The sequence below is a fragment of the Salvelinus namaycush genome, chromosome 12, assembly GCF_016432855.1.
Source record: "Salvelinus namaycush isolate Seneca chromosome 12, SaNama_1.0, whole genome shotgun sequence".
Classification (NCBI taxonomy): domain Eukaryota; kingdom Metazoa; phylum Chordata; class Actinopteri; order Salmoniformes; family Salmonidae; genus Salvelinus; species Salvelinus namaycush.
In genome coordinates, this window is record NC_052318.1 from 24,508,203 (window position 1) to 24,530,595 (window position 22,393).

Consider the following 22,393-nt stretch of genomic DNA (forward strand, 5'->3'; position numbering starts at 1 on the left):
AACACTGTCTAGATTCTAGACCACATGAGATGTCACTGTAACAAACAATAGGGAACTCCAGCTTGAGCCCTGTCAGCGTCTAGGTAAACTGCCAACGTCTGCCAGGCATTTCTACACAGTGACAATCTGCCCAGACCAGCAGAGCTGTCACAGAGTGCCACTCAACAGCCTCACTCTAAACACTGACTCTAGACCAGTAGCCAGAGAGGATTTAATGGCAGGTAGGACAACAATACGATTTAATGGCCACTTCAGGACAACAATACGGTGGCCCAGATTAGGCAACATGGTAAAATAAAGAGGGGGTGGGGAGTGAGACAGACAGAGAGAATGAGAAAGAGAGAGAGAGCTATCAGCAGCTCAGAGAGAAGACACAGTCGTGTGTGCGTGTGAGATAGGGAGAGAGAGCAACAGACAAGAGGATAAAAAGAGAGCAAGAGCGCTAGCTGCAGCAATAACCTGTCACTCAAATGTGGAGAGTGTGAGAAGGGAAACTTGTTCTGTTCCTCTGAAACAAAGGAGCGCTGGTGTTTAGTTTTAAGAGGAGACAGGGTTCACTAGTTCTGAGAGACAATCAGGGTGACACACACTTACCCTGACAGCACAGTCTGCCAGACAGAAAGCGCTGCACTCTAGGATCACATTCTTGGTATGCAAAGCATGCCAAATACACACACAGTCACACACATAGATATACAGACAGAAACAAAGACACAGACAAACCCATTCTGTGACCGAAGGACTCGAGCAAGCACAACCATACATACACACCTCTTTCCCTGAGTGCTGTGTCTCTCTTTACTGACTAAACTCATGAGGCCTCATCCAGTCCCTACACCACAGGGAGGCCTCACAAGGCTATGGGTGTGTGAGATAATGTGTATGTGTGACTGACACCGCAGCCCTGGCCAATAACATGGGTACTTGGATCACTTCAAACGCGACCCGGGTGTGAGCATGTGTGTCTGCGTAGATGGCCTGGCAGTGGCAACAGCAGCTTTCTTTCTTTTAGCACTGCTTTAATTAAGAAACTCGCAGGAGCCTAGCTGGGTGGCATACTAAAGTGGTGTACAGTATGTGTGTGTGTGTGGCCGGGAGCAGCAACAGGCAGCATTTCACTGTGATAGGCCGACACACAAATGACCGCCTACGCACTGCCTGACCCGAGACCACAGGCCCGTGCCACATATAACACAGTCAGAGAGTGAGAATTACCCCTCTGACATGTTTGTTTGTACTGTACACTGTATGGGCATAGGCTAATCGCCATGGAGACACATACAGTAGCTCCAGTTCCTGCAGAACACACACTCACACCGTGGTACATAGAGTACACCTTGTACGTACAGTACCAGTTAAAAGTTTGGACATACCTACTCATTCAAGAGTTTCTTTATTTTTACTATTTTCTACATTGTAGAATAATAGTGAAGACATCAAAACTATGAAATAACACATATGGAATCATGTAGTAACCAAGTTTTATTTTAGATTCTTCAAAGTAGCCCCTCTGCCTTGATGGCAGCTTTTCCAACAGTCTTGAAGGAGTTCCCACATATGCTGAGCACTTGTTGGCTGCTTTTCCTTCACTCTGCGGTTCAACTCATCCCAAACCTTCTCAATTGGGTTGAGGTCGGGTGATTGTGGAGGCCAGGTCATCTGATGCAGCACTCCATCACTCTTCTTCTTGGTCAAATAGCCCTTACACAGCATGGAGGTGTGTTGGGTCATTGTCCTGTTGAAAACAAATGATAGTCCCACTAAGCGCAAACCAGATGGGATGGCGTATCGCTGCAGAATGCTGTGGTAGCCATGCTGGTTAAGTGTGCCTTGAACTCTAAATAAATCACAGACAGTGTCACCAGCAAAGCACCCCCACACCTCCTCCTCCATGCGTCACGGTGGGAACCACACATGCGGAGATCATCCGTTCACCTACTCTGCGTCTCTAAAAGACACTGCGTTTGGAACCAAAAATCTCTAATTTGGACTCATCATACCAAAGGACAGATTTCCACCAGTCTAACGTTCATTGCTCGTGTTTCTTGGCCCAAGCAAGTCTCTTCTTCTTATTGGTGTCCTTTAGTAGTGGTTTCTTTGCAACAATTTGACCATGAAGGCCTGATTCCCGCAGTCTCCTCTAAACAGTTTATGTTAAGATGTGTCTGTTACTTGAATACGTGAAGCATTTATGTGAAGCATTTATTTGGGCTGCAATTTCTGAGGCTGGTAACTCTAATGAACTTATCCTCTGAAGCAGAGGTAACTCTGGTTCTTCCTTTCCTGTGGCGGTCCTCATGACAGTCAGCTTCATCATAGCGCTTGATGGTTTTTGCGACCGCACTTGAAGAAACATTGAAAGTTCTTGAACTTTTCTGTATTGACTGACCCTCATGTCTTAAAGTAATGATGGACTGTTGTTTCTCTTTGCTTATTTGAGCTGTTCTTGGCATAATATGGACTTGGTCTTTTACCAAATAGGGCTATCTTCTGTATACCACCCCTACCTTGTCACAACACAACACAACTGATTGGCTCAAACGCATTAAGGAAATAAATTCCACAAATGACCTTTAACAAGGCACACCTGTTAATTAAAATGCATTCCAAGTGACTACCTCATGAAGCGTGTTGAGATAATGCCAAGAGTGTGAAAAGTTGTCATCAAGGCAAAGGCTGGCTACTTTAACACTTTTTTGGTTACTACATGATTCCATATGTGTCATTTCATAGTTTAGATGTCTTCACTATTATTCTACAATATAGAAAATAGTAAAAATAAAGAAAAACCCTTGAAAGAGTAGGTGTGTCCAAACTTTTGACTGGTACTGTACATATACCCACAGTGTATGTAGTAGACACACACACAAACAACCTTGCAACTAACCATGTTCTACCTATCCCAGACTATTCCATCCTCCTCCTCACAACAACAATCCTTCTAACACATTCAGGTTGAACAGAGCTGAAAAGCCTCCATGTCACTCATAAATACTTTGATATGAATCATGGAGCCACACAGTGATTAATGCTTGGGTACTACTTTGTACTCGGCATCGTTATGGTGAGCAATTATAGACATTGTATTCCATTCATTTCAAGTCAGGCAGGGCTGGATGGCTTACAGTACACATATCTAGGATCAGATAAGAGAATATGACTGAATATGAAGAGGTAATGTGATATATGATTATAGAATGAGGTGGGTTATTACAGGGGATCAGATTTTCCATAGATTCAGGTGCAATTACGGCAGATGGCAACCACAGGGGTTTTATCTCCTAATCAAAGGCGCACAGCAACCAAGACGCCCTCTGGGGATTTCTTGAGTGTGTGTGTGCGTGCGTCTGTAGCACACAAGCAAAAGTATGAAGCAAAGAAACTGGGACCTACTTTGGTGTCGACTCTTCGTCATACTTGCTCTTCAGTTCCAAAAGCTCTGCCTGAGTTGCTTCAAGTGCTGAAAAAACAAATCAAGCATTTTGAATGGAGACCAGCGGTGGTTGGATGGAAGAAGTACAACTGCTAGGCCCTAACATACTGCCCTCTATAGATTTCTGTAAGGACTGACTAAGGTCTTTCTGCATTCAATTACATGAGGTGAGGCTTCTAGAAAAGTCCCATCTTAGGTTTCACAACCGAAGACAACTTTGGTAACTTTAATTTACAGTCCTATTACAGCTGCTATTTTCAAATAAATGACATGCTAGCAGTTGATACTTTTCTGGTAGACCTACTTCTTCTAAAATACCAAATAAAACAATAAAAACGTTGTTTCAAAGGGTATATATTATTAGGCAATAATAACTTAACTAAGCTGGTGGGTAAAAAACGGACCATCTACTGCCTGGTTGCCCAACCTGGCCACCAATTTCACCAATTGGTGATAAAGTTATATTTTAAGCATAAAGATCTTCTCTTGTAACCTCATAATGAAGCAGGTACTAGAGTGAGTGGCTGGGCCTGAATCATACTAGAGTGAGTGGCTAGGCCTGAATCATACTAGAGTGAGTGGCTGGGCCTGAATCATACTAGAGTGAGTGGCTAGGCCTGAATCATACTAGAGTGAGTGGCTGGGCCTGAATCATACTAGAGTGAGTGGCTGGGCCTGAATCATACTAGAGTGAGTGGCTGGGCCTGAATAATACTAGAGTGAGTGGCTGGGCCTGAATCATACTAGAGTGAGTGGCTGGGCCTGAATCATACTAGAGTGAGTGGCTGGGCCTGAATCATACTAGAGTGAGTGGCTGGGCCTGAATCATACTAGAGTGAGTGGCTGGGCCTGAATCACACTAGAGTGAGTGGCTTGGCCTGAATAATACTAGAGTGAGTGGCTGGGCCTGACTCATACTAGAGTGAGTGGCTGGGCCTGAATCATACTAGAGTGAGTGGCTGGGCCTGAATCATACTAGAGTGAGTGGCTGGGCCTGAATCATACTAGAGTGAGTGGCTGGGCCTGAATCATACTAGAGTGAGTGGCTGGGCCTGAATCATACTAGAGTGACTGGCTGGGCCTGAATAATAGAGTTAGTGGCTGGGTCTGAATAATAGAGTTAGTGGCTGGGTCTGGACTCTGGAGCTGATGTGCTGTGACAGGGGACTGCCGGTTCTACAGCAGCAAGCAGGCTGCATGGGGCTGGGACAGTGTTCACAGGCCTAGATTTGTCACTCACTGGGCAGCCGTCAGCCAGCCAGAAAAAGAGAGAAAGAGAGACAGAGGAATCCAACATCTGACACTGTCTTCTGGGTCAACATAAAGACATACTGCCAGCAGAGGAGCGTGTTGACACCAAGCTAGCCTTAGCTCACTGTGTGACGTTGGGGGATTTATGCAAAGGTTTGTTCAAGTATACCTGTGAAACTCAAGTTAGGATTGGGCCTGTGGGACTATAACTGGGTGTAGAAGGTTAGCTACTGATTACCTGTCTGTAGGGACTGGGCCTTACGGTTTGCCTCCTCCAGCTTTGACACCACAGACTCCTGGTTCTCCTGTTGTTGACTGTGTGGACAGAGGGACAGATACAAGTTACCTTAGCATCACCTCAGTAAGAAACAACATTGTATCTAATGAGCATTTCAAGAGGCTAATGTTGCATCACAGGTGTCAAGTTTGCCTGCGAGCATCACCACAAAAAAGAGCGAACAGGTTAAAAAGTATCAACTTTAAAGATAAAAAAGGCTTATAGCATCAAGAGGATACAGGTAAGCTAAGAGATTTATCATCACTCAACATGATGGGACCAATTCAGCCTATTAGCACTTTAGAAAAAATAAGACAGGTTACCATAGCACCCGCTCAAATGAACAAGCACTTGCTCTGATTCCAGTTGAAGTGGTACAGTGCAAGTGGAGAGGACAGTTAAGTGTTGTATTTTTTGCCAACAGCGGCTAGGCTGTTCTGCTCTGTCATGTCTGTCGGGGGGTTAGTATCATCAATACTGAAACACCTGGGCCGACCATCATGCCACCAGCCCTCCTGCACTGGCAGACAACTCATCAATTTACCTCAGAGCTAAAGAGGAGGGGAACATGCCAAACCCTTAAGAATTAATGTCAACTCCTGACTGGCTAGCTATTACTGAGAACGAGATGAGAGGGGACGAGATGAGAGGGGTCGAGAGGCCGTTTCTCCTTGGGAGTTGGTTCATTATAAGGACAAACTGTCGGTTTCCAAAGGGAAAAGCTATAAAGGTTGGGAGTAGTTAGTTATCAATGATATCACTGTTTATGGTATGTATGGGTAGTCGTCAGATTTGGAAATGATAATGAAGACATAAGGTTTTACAATCTGGGCTATCTATTTTCTGTCTGTATTTAGGTTTCATAGAGTGTGAGATATCACCAGATATCACATATCCTAGACCTTGCCAGAGTGTGTGGCCTAAATGGAGCGTTGGTGAGATGCATTGGTCAAAATCAGGGCACAAAGTCAACCAATCAAAATCGTTCTACGGGGATACAAAGGCTATCTCCACAACACCAAGAATCACCATTCTCACCAGAGAACCTCTCAACCTCAAATGCATTAAAAAACGAGGAGCCAAAGCAAGGGAAACAAACCTCACTGACACATTGGTCCTGACTGCCCGGCAGTTCCTGCCTCTGTGGATGACTGCACCACTGTTGTGCCTCTACTCATCCCCATGTCACTGTACTGTACCTCTGCTCTCTCCCTCCCCTCCCTCTCTTTCCTCCCAGGTGCTATTTTTGGGTGACTAGGAAACATTCATATAATTCAAGGTAGCAGAATGGGGTCTATGGTAGCGTCTTTGTAACAAGAGTGAGAGCGGTGACAATAGGTTACAATGGGGCCTTATTGTTGTCCTCTGACATAACAGATAACAGAGCCGAACTGTGTCCCTGTCAGGTGAGTAACAGTCTGGCAGCAGTGATGATCAGGAGGCTCAGTGCGGTATTACCATCCATGCTGGGGGGTTTAGGAGTAAACAAACAGCGGTGAATTAAAAGGTATTACAGTGCAATGGGATTACAGTTAGGATTGGTTGGTCCCAATAAAAGCCTTGTGTAACGGCCGAATATGCCTCCATCAGGACAAACTGATGGGATCATATAATAGTGTGTGACGGGGTTGAGGGAGAGCTGGTTCGAGTTCAAATTGAGATATCTCCCATTCAGTTACAGTATGATTAGGAGCAAGTTCAATAGGAATACGGTGGGTTAAAACAATGCAAAAAACGAATGAGTGCCGGTTATCTCCCGTTCCTGATTCAATATTTGCTCAGCTCAAGTGCTGAGTGAAAGTGTAAATGACAGCGTGATAGGGAGTCCGTTTCAGTGCCCTTCACAACAACCCTGATGTATCTGATAAACTACGGCCAATCCTCACTGGAAGGTTAACTAAACTTGGTCACCCACTTATCTAGAATACAAACATGTATGAAACTGACCATCGTTAAGGCCAGACAGACTGAGCGGACAATTTATTAAGAGAATTATTGGATTGCCATGGGAATATGTAACTAAATACTGCTACAGTACAAGATGAGATAATAGTTCAGACAACAGCTATAAGGGTATTCAGTCTGGTCCTAACCTTCGCTCATATTCAGACACGAGCTGCAGCCAGTAGTCGCTGCCTGTTGGCAAACACTAGCTAGCCTATCCTCCACAGCTAGTCCTTACTAGCTTACCTCTCCTCCTCTGCATGGTCGTTGTGAAGCTGCCCCTCCTCCTCTCCCTCTCTCCTCTCCTCCTGGCCCAGCTCCTTGGCCTGTTTCTTCAGGGTCTCTTCATACTCCTCTATCTTCTCCTTAAGTGCTTTAATTGTGACCTCTGTGAGAAAGAGAGAGAGAAAGCAAGAGAGAGAAAGAGGGAGATATACAGAGAGAGAGAGAGAGAGAGAGAGAGAGAGGGAGGGCAGGAGAGAGAAAACACAAAAAGTCAGTAAGTGATACGATAACAGGCAAGAAATGAACCAGAGTACCAACACGATATTAGGTACCACATAAGGCTCCTGCACATCATCCTTCTAAGTCTGGATTGTCAGTTACACTGACAGAGGCAGAGGGATTCTCCAAGTAAGATGGAGTAGGAGGAATAGGGCTCCACTCCACTGTGTGCATTGGCACAGCCCACTTGTATTACTGACTGAGAGCTCTCAGTTTTCCCCCCACTTCTTACTTGTCTTCTCTTCTTTTTTTTCTCTCGCTCGCTCACTGATGCCCTCGCTCTCTCCTGCTCCTCTGCGGTGATTTAAACTCCAACATTTCAGCCCTGACACATAATCAATGGCGATGAGTCCCCTCTGAGCCCTTTTCCCGCTTAACTATTAAATTGAACTTTAAACATTTAGGTTGCAGGGGATCAATGGCCTTGGCTGGCCGGGATGAGAGAGAGGAAGGAAGAGCGGGAAGGAGGAGAGAGAATGAGAGAGAGGGGGATTCTCCTCTCCTCCGCCACTGAGGTAGGAGATCTGCAGCTTAGCCGGGGCACGGTGGGGAGGGGGAGGGGAGAAAGAGAGGAAAAATCAATGGTAAAATAAAATATTGCCGCTATTGAGCTGGGTCAATTAGCTCTTGGTGGGAGGGGAATTCCAAAGACAGAGAGGGCAGGCCCCCCTACCCTCCTCCTCCCTCTATCCCCTCTTCTCCTCCCCTTCTTTTCCCTGCCTTTCTGAAAAGAGAAAAAGCAGTGAAGGCTTTAGAGGCCTATACAATGGGCTTCATCTGAAAAGACTGCCCAGGGGATACTCATAAAGATGGCTATGGAGGAGAGCCTTTATTAAAACATGATCTATATTTCGTGGTAATGGAATGACTTTGGGCTGACTCCGCTGCTCCACTAACTTGATGTTAGTTGTTAGCTATTTGACAGCGTTTGATGTAACTCCACGGACATCGGCTCTTGAAACGGTATCCGCATGACAGATGAAATCTTCTTACAACTGCTAACATTGCACATATACTTTTACTATACTTTCAACCAGACCGTTGAGGAGTTTCATCCCTTTTAAAGATGGCTAAGCATTGATGAATCTCCCAATGGGAGTCTTAACCTAGCTCTCCGTGCTGGTGTAGTGGAAGCGTTTCAGTGGATGAGGTTGTCTAGGACCTGAACACTTGTGTTAGCACCCTGAGCTAATACCTAGGGCTTTAGCTCAGCAAGCCAACAATTTCTTGTGTCCCATGGGTTCAAACTGGGTCGATCACACTGGTCCAGGATAGGTTCAGAAAGAGTATGTGTCTCAGCCTCACCGTGGTTCTTGACTTCAGCGATCTCCTGGGTGTAGCCCTCCAGCGTCTCGCGGAGCTTCTGGTTCTCCGTCTCGATGTCGTGCATCCTCTGGACCTTCAGCTGTAGCTGCTGGGCAGTCTCCAGGGCCGACACAGGGTCTGAGAGGAGGGGACAGGAAAGGGCACTACTTGTTACTAATCACCAGACATCACTAATTACTATAGGCTAATTACTTATCACAGAATTTTTCTCTGCACAAACATATTACCAAGCATGTCTAACATCAGAGCAGATCTTCAAAGTTCAACAGCTTGGTGTATATGTAGCTAGTAGTGTTACATGTTTTGAAGATCGGTTCACTGAGGAGATCACACCCATCCAGTCAGTCTCTAACCTCTACCCCTCACTCCATTCAAACATACATTCAAACATTCCATGCACTGCAACAGTAAGGTTTAGAGTGGGGTTTTGTGTCTCTGTGCCTGGTTGTGACTGAGTGGCCAGGGCGAGTCACGCGAGGCTGACTGATGACTTCTCTGTGTGTGTGTGTGTGTGTGTATGTGTGTGTGTGTGTGTGTGTGTGTTGGGTGCCAGAGCAGCAGAGCTATGTATAGCTGCCCCCATTCGCACAGAGCAAAGCTGGAGAGCTGAGACAGCGCTGCTGTTGCCACCACACACACACAGCCCAGACAAAGGAGAGGAAGAGAGGAAAAGAGAGTAAGAGGGAGAGAAAAAGCAAAAGGGCATGAGAGAGAGAGAGAGGCAGGGAGAATGAATGAGAGAGGAAAAGAGAGATAGGAAGAGGGGAGCTAGCTAGGTTTCTGGACAATGATGATGACTTATCTTATCTTAGGGACAGAGAAACCCATGGGACAACAATACATTCCTGTAAACAGACTGTACAGTATCTATCCAATAGTAGTACAGCATAGACACAACCCACAGTGGTGGAAACTGTAGATGTATTGATGTACATATTGAATAAATTAATTAATCAAAAACAGTAAAACACATTGCGGACGCCAGGAAAAAGTCTATGACTGATTGTGGTCCTCTTTTGAGTCAAGGTCAGAGATTGTGATGATGGTAATGGGTAAGGGATGGATAGGGAGGGGTTGGGATGTGGAGACTGGCAGGGTGTTCTAACACTGAGTCCTCCCCACCCTCCACGTTGGGCGCTGCCAGTCTTGCCAGTCCTGGCCTCATCAGTGCCCGGCATCGACACGGTCACTAATTGGCGTATGACTAATTATGCCCCAATTCCAGTTGATTTTCTTTAATGAGACAGCTGGGTTAATTATATAATCATATGATTACATTAGACCCCCTGGCCCCGAGAGAGGGAGAGAGAAAGAGAATAGGAGGAGGAAGCTAGGGGGAAGGGGGAGGAAGAGGAGGGATATGAAAAGTGATAACTAGGGAGGGAAAGAAAGAGGGAGATTAAAAAAAAGAGAGAGGAAGAGGGCGAGGGTGAGTAGACTAAGTATACAAAACATTTGGAACACCTGCTCTTTCCATGACAGACTGACCAGGTGACTCTAGGTGAAAACTGAATGGGTAAGAGAAAATATTTAAGTGCCTTTGAACGGGATATGATGGTAGATGCCAGGCGCACCGGTTGTGTCAAGAACTGAAACGCTGCTGGTTTCCGTGTGTATCAAGAATGGTCTACCACGCAAAGGACATCCAGCCAACTTGACACAACTGTGGAACACTTTCGACACCTTGTAGAGTTCATGTCCTGACGAATTGAGGCTGTTCTGAGGGCAAAAGGGGGTGCAACTCAATATTAGGAAGGTGTTCTTAATGTTTTGTACTGTCAGTGTACAAGCGTATGAGAGCATATTCAAGGCAGTCTGGAAACAGCAGAAGAGAGGGAGAGAGAAAGAGAGGGAGGGGGAAGAGGTCTGATCTTAGAGATGAAAGACATCCAGCGCCTCTATTCTCCTCTGTGTGCGGAGTACACACACACGCACGCACGCACGCACGCACGCACGCACGCACGCACGCACGCACGCACGCACGCACGCACGCACGCACGCACGCACGCACGCACGCACGCACGCACGCACGCACGCACGCACGCACGCACGCACGCACGCACGCACGCACGCACGCACGCACGCACGCACGCACGCACGCACGCACGCACGCACGCACACACACACACACACACACACACACACACACACACACACACACACACACACACACGTGTCCTTGGAGGGAGAAGCGATACATTCTCCAACACCAGACAAGCCATTGAGGACACAACAGCATTATCAAAGGCCCATTATGTCAACTTTGTTGTCCTGAGTTCTGACACCCTGCGTCATACACACAGTGTTAATCTAATATTCTGAAACATCTAGCCTTGGACAGCCTGTTCCCATGTTACGTTTCTCATAAATCACTATTTGATTGTGAAACACATACACTCTCCTGCACTGACTCTAAACACACACACACTGAACTGTACCCACAGACTCCACATACTGACACCCCGACACATACACACAACATGAGCACACATGCGTACTGACGCCACACACAACTGTCTATTATCTATCCTATTGCCTAGTCACTTCACACCTACCTATATGTACATACACTATCTACCTCAATTACCTCGTACCCCTGCACATTGACTCGCTGCTGATAATCCCTGTATATATCCAGGTTATTTTTACTTGTCATTGTTATTCGTTATTCACTGTGTATTTATTCCTTATATCACTATTTCTATTTTTTATTTGCTTGTTTATCTTTAACTCTGTTGGAAAAGGTCTCTTAAGTAAGCATTTCACTGTTTGTCAAACCTGCTGACAAATACCTTATTTCTTTTAAATGTAAAATGCACTTTAATTTCTTGTCATAAAAAATAACACTAGACCAACATACTTGAAGGGTTATAATGGAACTCATCTTTCAGTCCCATTTAATGTTTTGTTATATTAGTTAGGATGATACTCTCTTGTTATGTGTGCTTTGAATACCCCATATGATTAAACAAACTGACAGGAGAGAAGGTCATACTGTGACATTAGGGTGATGATGACTGCTGTCACAGTACTGGACTGTACAACATAGCCTGTCGTCCCAGTGCCTACCACTCTACTGCTGCTCTCTCCAGAACAGACGAACTACAGTGTGTCACATGGAATCTCTCTCTTCATGTCCTCCCTGGACTTCTAACCAGGAGATTGTCCCTTCACTAGACAGGCGGTGGCACCAGCCCCGTCTGGATGGGCATGTGTGTGTGTTCTGAGCAGAAGGAGTGAGACAGTGCCAACTGCTCAGTGCAGCCACTCCAGCCTGCTGCAGAACACTAGGCTGTCTGTGAGAACAGTGTGAATATTTCCAAAGGTTGCATGAGAAGGCTAGAGGGCAGACAGGTGGAGACACCTGTCAACATTGACATTCTATTGCAAAGCATCATCAGGATGAGAGTGAGGTAAGGTGCGTGTATTTTCCTTGGTGTGTTCAAAAGAGCTAAAAAGGGTGGACACACTGACGCTAGGTCTGTGTGATCACAAACACATCTGTGAGATAATCAGTGGAGTAGTGATCTCTCAGCCTCAGACATGGAGACAAGAATGGACAGGCTGCAGATTACAATGATAATACAGACATTCCTAGATTTTCCCACACAGGCAGACAACACACACACACACACACACACACACACACACACACACACACACACACACACACACACACACACACACACACACACACACACACACACACACACACACACACACACACACACACACACACACAGAACACCAACTGACGTAAGAGAGCCAAGGCAAAGAGGTCTCTAGGTGCTGCTCCTCTGTCTTGGCAGGCTTTGAGCTGTGTGTGCGTGTGTGTGTGTGCGTGTGTGGCTGTGATCTCCAAAACACAAAAGCAGTAATTTACGCATGTACTACGTGGTTCCCCAGGCCAGCCTGCTTGCTCCTACTGGCCTCTATGTGTGTCTGTTCGTATGTGTGTGTCCATAAGGTTCACCAAGGAGGAAATGTGTTTCAGACGGACTGCCAGCTGCACACACACAGCTACACACACAGGAACACACACACAGCCACACACACAGGATCGAGTCAGCTCAAAAAGCTGTCGGTCACAGACAAACACACACTCCAGTCCAGTCGACCTCCACTGCTGACTGTCTGTTTCCACTATTAGTCAGCCTATCCAAGTCCTCTAGTGCTTCAGTTAGGTGGAAAAACCATTGGCCAGGAGATCTCCATGGACAACAACACTGGTGTTAACAGTGACTGTGTGTCTGTCAGTGTGTTGAAATCATCAATGTACTCTCCATCAGGACCTAAAATGAACAACCGCCACCTGCAGGTAGGTTTTGGCGGGTAAGATGTTTATTTCACCAGCCACATTGGCGGTTGGTCAGGGCTCCATAGTGCACGCATTTCACTCGCATTTGTGAGAAAAAAATTGTCAAGTTTGATCACATTTATAGTAAAATAAATGCTGCAGTAGCTGTTTTCAAAGTATTTCCGCCATTTTGCTTCATAGGTGGTAAATGAAATGCAACAAAATCAAAGAACTATGAATCCTATATAGCCTATTCCACCTTGCGCTGCAACACTGCCTGGCTGGGAGCTGTGCACACGTGAAGAGCTAAGTGAAAGATTCATTTTTAGAAGTGCTGTGCACAGGCATAAAAGTTGATCTAATTTACTTTAAACGAAAGTCTACTGAAGTGAGACGTTGTCCTTGTGTTTCTTGGCTATTTACATTGTTTTGTTCACAAGCTATGTTGTTTGTCTATGTTCGAGTTTGAAATGCTAGGGAAGAGAAGACAACGCTGCTACTAGTCATACTCAATCTAACAGGCACAGTCATACTCAATATAACAGGCACAGTCATACTCAATATAACAGGCACAGTCATACTCAATCTAACAGGCACAGTCATACTCAATCTAACAGGCACAGTCATACTCAATCTAACAGGCACAGTCATACTCAATCTAACAGGCACAGACATACTCAATCTAACAGGCACAGACATACTCAATCTAACAGGCACAGTCATACTCAATCTAACAGGCACAGACATACTCAATCTAACAGGCACAGTCATACTCAATCTAACAGGCACAGTCATACTCAATCTAACAGGCACAGTCATACTCAATCTAACAGGCACAGTCATACTCAATCTAACAGGCACAGACATACTCAATCTAACAGGCACAGACATACTCAATCTAACAGGCACAGTCATACTCAATCTAACAGGCACAGACATACTCAATCTAACAGGCACAGTCATACTCAATCTAACAGGCACAGTCATACTCAATCTAACAGGCACAGACATACTCAATCTAACAGGCACAGTCATACTCAATCTAACAGGCACAGACATACTCAATATAACAGGCACAGTCATACTCAATCTAACAGGCACAGACATACTCAATATAACAGGCACAGTCATACTCAATCTAACAGGCACAGTCATACTCAATCTAACAGGCACAGACATACTCAATCTAACAGGCACAGTCATACTCAATCTAACAGGCACAGTCATACTCAATCTAACAGGCACAGACATACTCAATATAACAGGCACAGTCATACTCAATATAACAGGCACAGTCATACTCAATCTAACAGGCACAGTCATACTCAATATAACAGGCACAGACATACTCAATCTAACAGGCACAGTCATACTCAATCTAACAGGCACAGTCATACTCAATCTAACAGGCACAGTCATACTCAATCTAACAGGCACAGTCATACTCAATCTAACAGGCACAGTCATACTCAATCTAACAGGCACAGTCATACTCAATCTAACAGGCACAGTCATACTCAATCTAACAGGCACAGTCATACTCAATATAACAGGCACAGTCATACTCAATATAACAGGCACAGTCATACTCAATCTAACAGGCACAGTCATACTCAATCTAACAGGCACAGTCATACTCAATCTAACAGGCACAGTCATACTCAATCTAACAGGCACAGTCATACTCAATATAACAGGCACAGTCATACTCAATCTAACAGGCACAGTCATACTCAATCTAACAGGCACAGTCATACTCAATCTAACAGGCACAGTCATACTCAATATAACAGGCACAGTCATACTCAATATAACAGGCACAGACATACTCAATATAACAGGCACAGACATACTCAATATAACAGGCACAGTCATACTCAATATAACAGGCACAGTCATACTCAATCTAACAGGCACAGACATACTCAATCTAACAGGCACAGTCATACTCAATCTAACAGGTACAGACATACTCAATCTAACAGGCACAGTCATACTCAATCTAACAGGCACAGACATACTCAATCTAACAGGCACAGTCATACTCAATCTAACAGGCACAGACATACTCAATATAACAGGCACAGTCATACTCAATATAACAGGCACAGTCATACTCAATCTAACAGGCACAGTCATACTCAATCTAACAGGCACAGACATACTCAATATAACAGGCACAGTCATACTCAATCTAACAGGCACAGTCATACTCAATCTAACAGGCACAGACATACTCAATATAACAGGCACAGTCATACTCAATATAACAGGCACAGTCATACTCAATCTAACAGGCACAGTCATACTCAATCTAACAGGCACAGTCATACTCAATCTAACAGGCACAGACATACTCAATATAACAGGCACAGTCATACTCAATATAACAGGCACAGTCATACTCAATCTAACAGGCACAGTCATACTCAATATAACAGGCACAGTCATACTCAATCTAACAGGCACAGACATACTCAATATAACAGGCACAGTCATACTCAATATAACAGGCACAGTCATACTCAATATAACAGGCACAGTCATACTCAATCTAACAGGCACAGTCATACTCAATCTAACAGGCACAGTCATACTCAATCTAACAGGCACAGTCATACTCAATCTAACAGGCACAGTCATACTCAATCTAACAGGCACAGTCATACTCAATCTAACAGGCACAGTCATACTCAATCTAACAGGCACAGACATACTCAATCTAACAGGCACAGTCATACTCAATCTAACAGGCACAGACATACTCAATATAACAGGCACAGTCATACTCAATCTAACAGGCACAGACATACTCAATCTAACAGGCACAGTCATACTCAATCTAACAGGCACAGTCATACTCAATCTAACAGGCACAGACATACTCAATATAACAGGCACAGTCATACTCAATATAACAGGCACAGTCATACTCAATCTAACAGGCACAGACATACTCAATATAACAGGCACAGTCATACTCAATATAACAGGCACAGTCATACTCAATCTAACAGGCACAGACATACTCAATATAACAGGCACAGTCATACTCAATATAACAGGCACAGTCATACTCAATCTAACAGGCACAGACATACTCAATATAACAGGCACAGTCATACTCAATATAACAGGCACAGTCATACTCAATCTAACAGGCACAGACATACTCAATATAACAGGCACAGTCATACTCAATATAACAGGCACAGTCATACTCAATCTAACAGGCACAGTCATACTCAATCTAACAGGCACAGTCATACTCAATCTAACAGGCACAGTCATACTCAATATAACAGGCACAGTCATACTCAATCTAACAGGCACAGACATACTCAATCTAACAGGCACAGTCATACTCAATATAACAGGCACAGACATACTCAATCTAACAGGCACAGTCATACTCAATCTAACAGGCACAGTCATACTCAATATAACAGGCACAGTCATACTCAATATAACAGGCACAGTCATACTCAATATATCAGGCACAGTCATACTCAATCTAACAGGCACAGTCATACTCAATCTAACAGGCACAGTCATACTTAATCTAACAGGCACAGTCATACTCAATATAACAGGCACAGGCATACTCAATATAACAGGCACAGACATACTCAATCTAACAGGCACAGTCATACTCAATCTAACAGGCACAGTCATACTCAATCTAACAGGCACAGTCATACTCAATCTAACAGGCACAGTCATACTCAATCTAACAGGCACAGACATTCTCAATATAACAGGCACAGTCATACTCAATATAACAGGCACAGACTCAATATAACAGGCACAGTCATACTCAATATAACAGGCACAGTCATACTCAATATAACAGGCACAGTCATACTCAATATAACAGGCACAGACATACTCAAGATAACAGGCACAGACATACTCAAGATAACAGGCACAGACATACTCAATTTAACAGGCACAGACATGACTGAGACCCGCTACCACGGTAACCTCCCGCCCTTAAAGAGGAATGTGAAATTTGTCTAATGTGTTATTTTGGTTATATCAGGTTACAAAAATGTAATTATTCATTATAAACTGGGTGGTTTGAGCCCTGAATGCTGATTGGCTGACAGCCGTCGTATATCAGACCGTATACCCCAGGTATGACAAACTTACATTTTTACTGCTCTAATCACTTTTGTAACCAGTTTATAATAGCAATAAGGCACCTCGGGGGTCTATGATATATGGCCAATATACCTGTGTCCAGGTACTCCACGTTGTGTTGTGCATAAGAACAGCCCTTAGCAGTGGTAAATTGGCCATATACCACACCCTATCTGGCCTTATTGCATAAATATACCACATTAGTTACTTCTTACTAGTAACACATGCAATGTTTTAGAAACATTGTGTAACGGTCGTCGTAATCCTCCTCCTCGGACGAGGAGGAGAGGCGAGAAGGATCAGACCAATATGCAGAGTGGAAAGTGGTCATATTTTAATGAACATAAACTGAACACTTATACCTACAAAACAACAAACGTGACAAAACCGAAAACAGTCCCGTGTGGTACGAACACTGACACGAGATACAAACACCCACAAAAACCACGTGAATCACAGGCTGCCTACGTATGATTCTCAATCAGGGACAACGATTGACAGCTGTCTCTGATTGAGAATCATACCCGGCCGAACACAAACATCCCAACATAGAAAATAACGCATAGACAACCCACCCCAACTCACGCCCTGACCAACTAAATAAATGCAAGAAAAAGGAAAAACAGGTCAGGACCGTGACACATTGCCAAGCATTCTCATCCGTTTTTTTTATGTTTTGTTGGTGTACATTTTATTCCCCCAAAATATTTTTGGCTGGTAAGAAATCTGAGTGGCTGGTAGATGTTTAAATCACAGTGTATGCCCTGCTCCCCATCCCTTCCCAATTCCCCGACCGCTCGGCACTCACAGGGCTCCTGGACGCACATTGTCTCAGGCACACCAAGAGAAGTCATCAGGAACGTGTCTGTGTATGTACGTATGTATGTGGCGCCAGAGACATGTGCCTCATAAACATGACAGATGTGTTTACGGTGCCTCGCATACACAGTTGCGATGAGACTTACCTGGGACATCGATGAATCTCTTGTACACGTTTAGGAAGGCAGCCTCTGACTCCTTACTTCTTTTACTCACTGCGTCGATCTGAAAGGAGATGGAGAGATTGGTTAAGAAAAGAGAGAGATAGTCGAGATGAGATGATACATTTTTTTCAGGCAACACCACAACAACCATAATCACATTTTCGGGATTATAAAGGCTTTTATACTTTGGCATCATCTTCCCTATACTATTCATTCCATCAAGATTAATCTAGTTTTATAGGACAAATAGTCACATATCCAATGTAGTTCAACATGAATCTGGTTTATATAAAAATGTATTAATAAAAATAAAAAAACAGATCTATTAGTGCTACGATATCCACACAGGTCTATTGACCACAGAATTTCAGTCTTAAAAACACATGATTAGTAATTTCATTAATGTAATTTAGTAACAACCTGCTAAAAGAGATTGAGCTTCCAACCCTCTCAGTTAATAATGGGTACTGAGTGCTTCACTGCTGTGGGCTGGGCAGACAGAGCTCTCCAAAACTGGAAAGCACCAAGGCAGCTAACCAATGAGTCATGAAGGAGGTGACGTGATTTGGGGTTGGGCCAAGAGGCACCACAGACCTTGCTTCAAGTTCATCAACAATCAAGTACAGGAGTATAGAGCTGTGGTAGAGAGGTCTTCTTCTATAGTCATGGCATTTCTGTAGTACGCAGGTGATATGATACAGCTTTGCTTTTACATTAACTACACTGTACTGCACATGGCTCAAAAATCACACATTTATGATTTAAAGAGGTTTCAAAAATGGTTATTTTTAGCTCCAAACCAACACTATACATCACAAATACCCGCCCATGAAACTAAACATTATAGATGTTGCAAAAGTACTTCATGAATCAGGATAGAAGACAACAGCAACATTCTGTGTGGCTCAACATCCATTCCAGATTGCCTCTCAAATACAGTCTAAAAGATGAAAGAAAGTAAACACACTTTGGAGATACGTCACAGACAGAGTCAAATACTGTACCATATTCATCCTTGGCCCTTGGAGAGGTAAGGAGAGGAGGAAAAATGCAGGCCACAGATGACTCTTCCCTGAACCCTCTCTCACCCTCAGTACCACACTGGGCAACAGCTGGCGAGAGAGGAGAAAGGGTTTTGTCCAAGCCTTTTTAAATTGCGTGGTTGGTTGGTGGATGGTTGGTGGATGGTTGGTTAAACACCATCTTTGTGTCATGTGACAGACGTAATGCATTGGCCCTCTCACACTATTATAACCCCCCACGCTTTGATGCATTTTGGATCAGCTTTCAGCCACATGGAAGCAACTATATTAGTGGTGAGTACTCTATGTACACCATCACACACCCGTTTTATATGATCTAACACACACACATAAGCATGCTAAACCCTTAAAGCCGGAGCTGTGCTCTATACATTACACAACCTCGCAATCATGCACTGTCAATAAAATAATTTCCTAATGTATAGATGGCCAATGTAAGTCATTTGGATCTAATACCACTCTCCAGAGAAAAATAATACAGTATAACCTTTATTCAACAAGATAAAGACGTATTGGTCGTCAAAATGACCAACTGTACTGTTCTTCCTTTTCAAGATACTCACCATTTGGCATCAGTAAACTACCATAGTAAACTACCATAGTAAAGCACTATTTAATCCACTTGCAGACTTCTACCTGCAGTGTATAAGAGTAAGAAAGGTGTCTCATTGGCCTAGCTACATGAGCTAATGATAGACAGTGGGCCCGCCCACTGTGAGGTTCAGAGTCTTCATGTGTGTGGCTGTTGTTGAGGTTGCACCGAGCAGCTCAGAGGTAGCGTGTGCGTGTGTGTTATGTGTGTCTGTGGTGTCTCCTGAGAGCCCAGTCCAGGCCTGACTGTGCGTTCCTCCACTGCTCTGGGAGTGTGAGCAGCCAGCCAGCCAGTCCTGGCATCGCCTCTGAACTGGGCCAAAGCCAGCTAACTGGGTCATCCCTGGGTAGAGGAGGGGATGGGAGGAGGGGAGAGCTACTGTACCACACTGCTAGTGTCAGTCAGCCAGGATCTACTTCCAGTGTTTTATGGACTAAAAGCACACACACTTAGACCAACAGAACAGATCCACCATCCCATCCACACACATACATACCACCTCCCCCCAACATTTACACTTTCCTTCCCAACCCATAGGGTGGCAGTGTTTGCTCAAATTCACAAAAAGATGTGGCACAGTACAACTGCAAGTTAACAACTTACACACTAAGTTAAAAGTGTCCAGAACTACAGTGTTTACAGACACCAAACAGTGGGTTCCAAAAAGGAGAAATCAAATAAAAACAATGTTTTGGACATCTCCTGCCCAGACTCTGTTAGAGGTTTTGATTTATGGAGCGAGGCAGGCAGTTGCCACTGACAAACACCAGTGAGCCCCAGTCACTTTTTGCTCCTATGGGAGAGAGAAATGAAACATGTTCAAATGGGCTTTTGCTGGAAAACATCTGGATCCAAACTAGGCAGCGCCAAGTTCTCCCTCCCTCCCTCCCTCCCTCCCTCCCTCCCTCCCTCCCTCCCTCCCTCCCTCCCTCCCTCCCTCCCTCCCTCCCTCCCTCCCTCCCTCCCTCCCTCCCTCCCTCCCTCCCTCCCCCTCGACTCCCTCCCTCGACTCCCTCGCTCTCCCCGCTTTCTCTCCTTCTCTCCTCTCTCTATCGCAGATGGAGCAATTACAGTTCCCTGCTTACCGGGCAAAGGGATCCACCAGACATCTTGTCAGGAAAAGGCCTCTTCCCTCTTTGGCTTTCCATTGAAAGTGAAGAGAAAGGGGGAGAAGGTGAAGTGGGATAGATAGTGACTGGGGGGGTTGAGGAGGGAGAGAGAGGTAAGGTAATGGGATGGATGGCACCGGAGTGTGTGTGTGTGTGTGTGTGTGTGTGTGTGTGTGTGTGTGTGTGTGTGTGTGTGTGTGTGTGTGTGTGTGTGTGTGTGTGTGTGTGTGTGTGTGTGTGTGTGTGTGTGTGTGTGTGTGCCAAGGCCCTGCGTGACTGTGCGGCCATGGCTCAGTGCAGATTATCTGCCTCTCTCTCCAATGCAGTCCCATACACATTCTGACAGAGGAGGGCATCTGGCAACGCCGGCCGTGCTGCCTTCTGAATGATCACACACACACACACACATACAAAGACACAAACAGATGATTCCTCTCTGTGTGTGTGTGTGTGTGTGTGTGTGTTAGTCCGTTTGTGTTAAAAAGGCGAGATTTGGGCCGATGCCAAAGCTGACCAGCTCACAGGTATAGCATAACGCCCCTCCAATGAACCATCTGGACTCTTTAGGGGTGCAGGAACAACTTAAAAATAGATGGCGGTTGCTAGCCTAATGACACTAGCGGGAGCTAGATGAAACACAAGGAAGGCTTTGGCATCGGCTTAGGGGCCAGGGGAAACCGTTGGCCTGCTTGTCTCTGTCTGTGACCTGGCCTAACCCCTTAATTGCAGAGCAGGTTTTAAGCTGTGGATAACTGATCCGGAGTGGTGTGCGTGTGCGGGGGAGAGATTGCGGGGAGAGAGAGTATATGTGTGTGTGTGTTTGAGTGTGCTTCTTTTTGGGTTGGGTAGGAGGGATTACTGGCTTTGCAGCTTTCTTTTAAGCAGGGAATTATAGTCTGAGAGGACAGTGACTTAGAGCATCCTCTGGGCTTCCTAGGGAAACAGGAAACAGCTACCTAGCCCCCTCTCTTCATCTCTATGTCACCTGGGGTTGTCATATGGGGGGCCTAACACACTAGGCCTACTTGCAGGCAGCTACAGTAGTATGGATATATATTTCTACAAATTTTCCTCATTGCTGTAACCTTACATTAGAAGTAGGTTGATGTTCCTCTAACCACTGGTCCAGGGTCAGATGTTTTCTAATCCCCCTAATGGTGGTGAGGATTGGGTATTGGGTAATCTGATCCTAGATCTGTGATTACAGCCAAAGTTTACCTCGTACAACATTAGAGATCTCATCATAAGAGTGGAGTTGGGATAGGATGGAGGAGCGAAACGGCGTCACACAGTGATGGTCTGTGATGGCTGACACATTGCTCCTCTGGGGCAGATCGGGCATCGCCTGGAATCAGCGTCAGTGCCATAGGGAGATCAGAGAACGAGCACCACCCTGTGCCATCATCACAGTCACCCACTCTCTTTGTGTGCCATGGGGGCGGGAGGCGCTGGAGAGAGAGTAGCTTAATCATATACAGAAGGAGGGACATC

General features: G+C 45.0%; 1 protein-coding gene across 1 annotated transcript in view; it reads right to left on the reverse strand.

Annotated features, from left to right (window-relative positions):
* Nucleotides 1-22,393, reverse strand: part of LOC120057447 (homeobox protein cut-like 1) — a 266,738-nt gene that overhangs the window by 100,409 nt on the left and 143,936 nt on the right. Inside the window, exons 4-8 of the mRNA XM_039006064.1 lie at nt 18,141-18,219; nt 8,715-8,852; nt 7,152-7,293; nt 4,923-4,999; nt 3,394-3,460 (exon numbers count right to left, since the gene is read on the reverse strand). Coding sequence (XP_038861992.1) covers nt 3,394-3,460; nt 4,923-4,999; nt 7,152-7,293; nt 8,715-8,852; nt 18,141-18,219 — 503 coding nt within the window. The remainder of the gene's footprint in view (nt 1-3,393; nt 3,461-4,922; nt 5,000-7,151; nt 7,294-8,714; nt 8,853-18,140; nt 18,220-22,393) is intronic.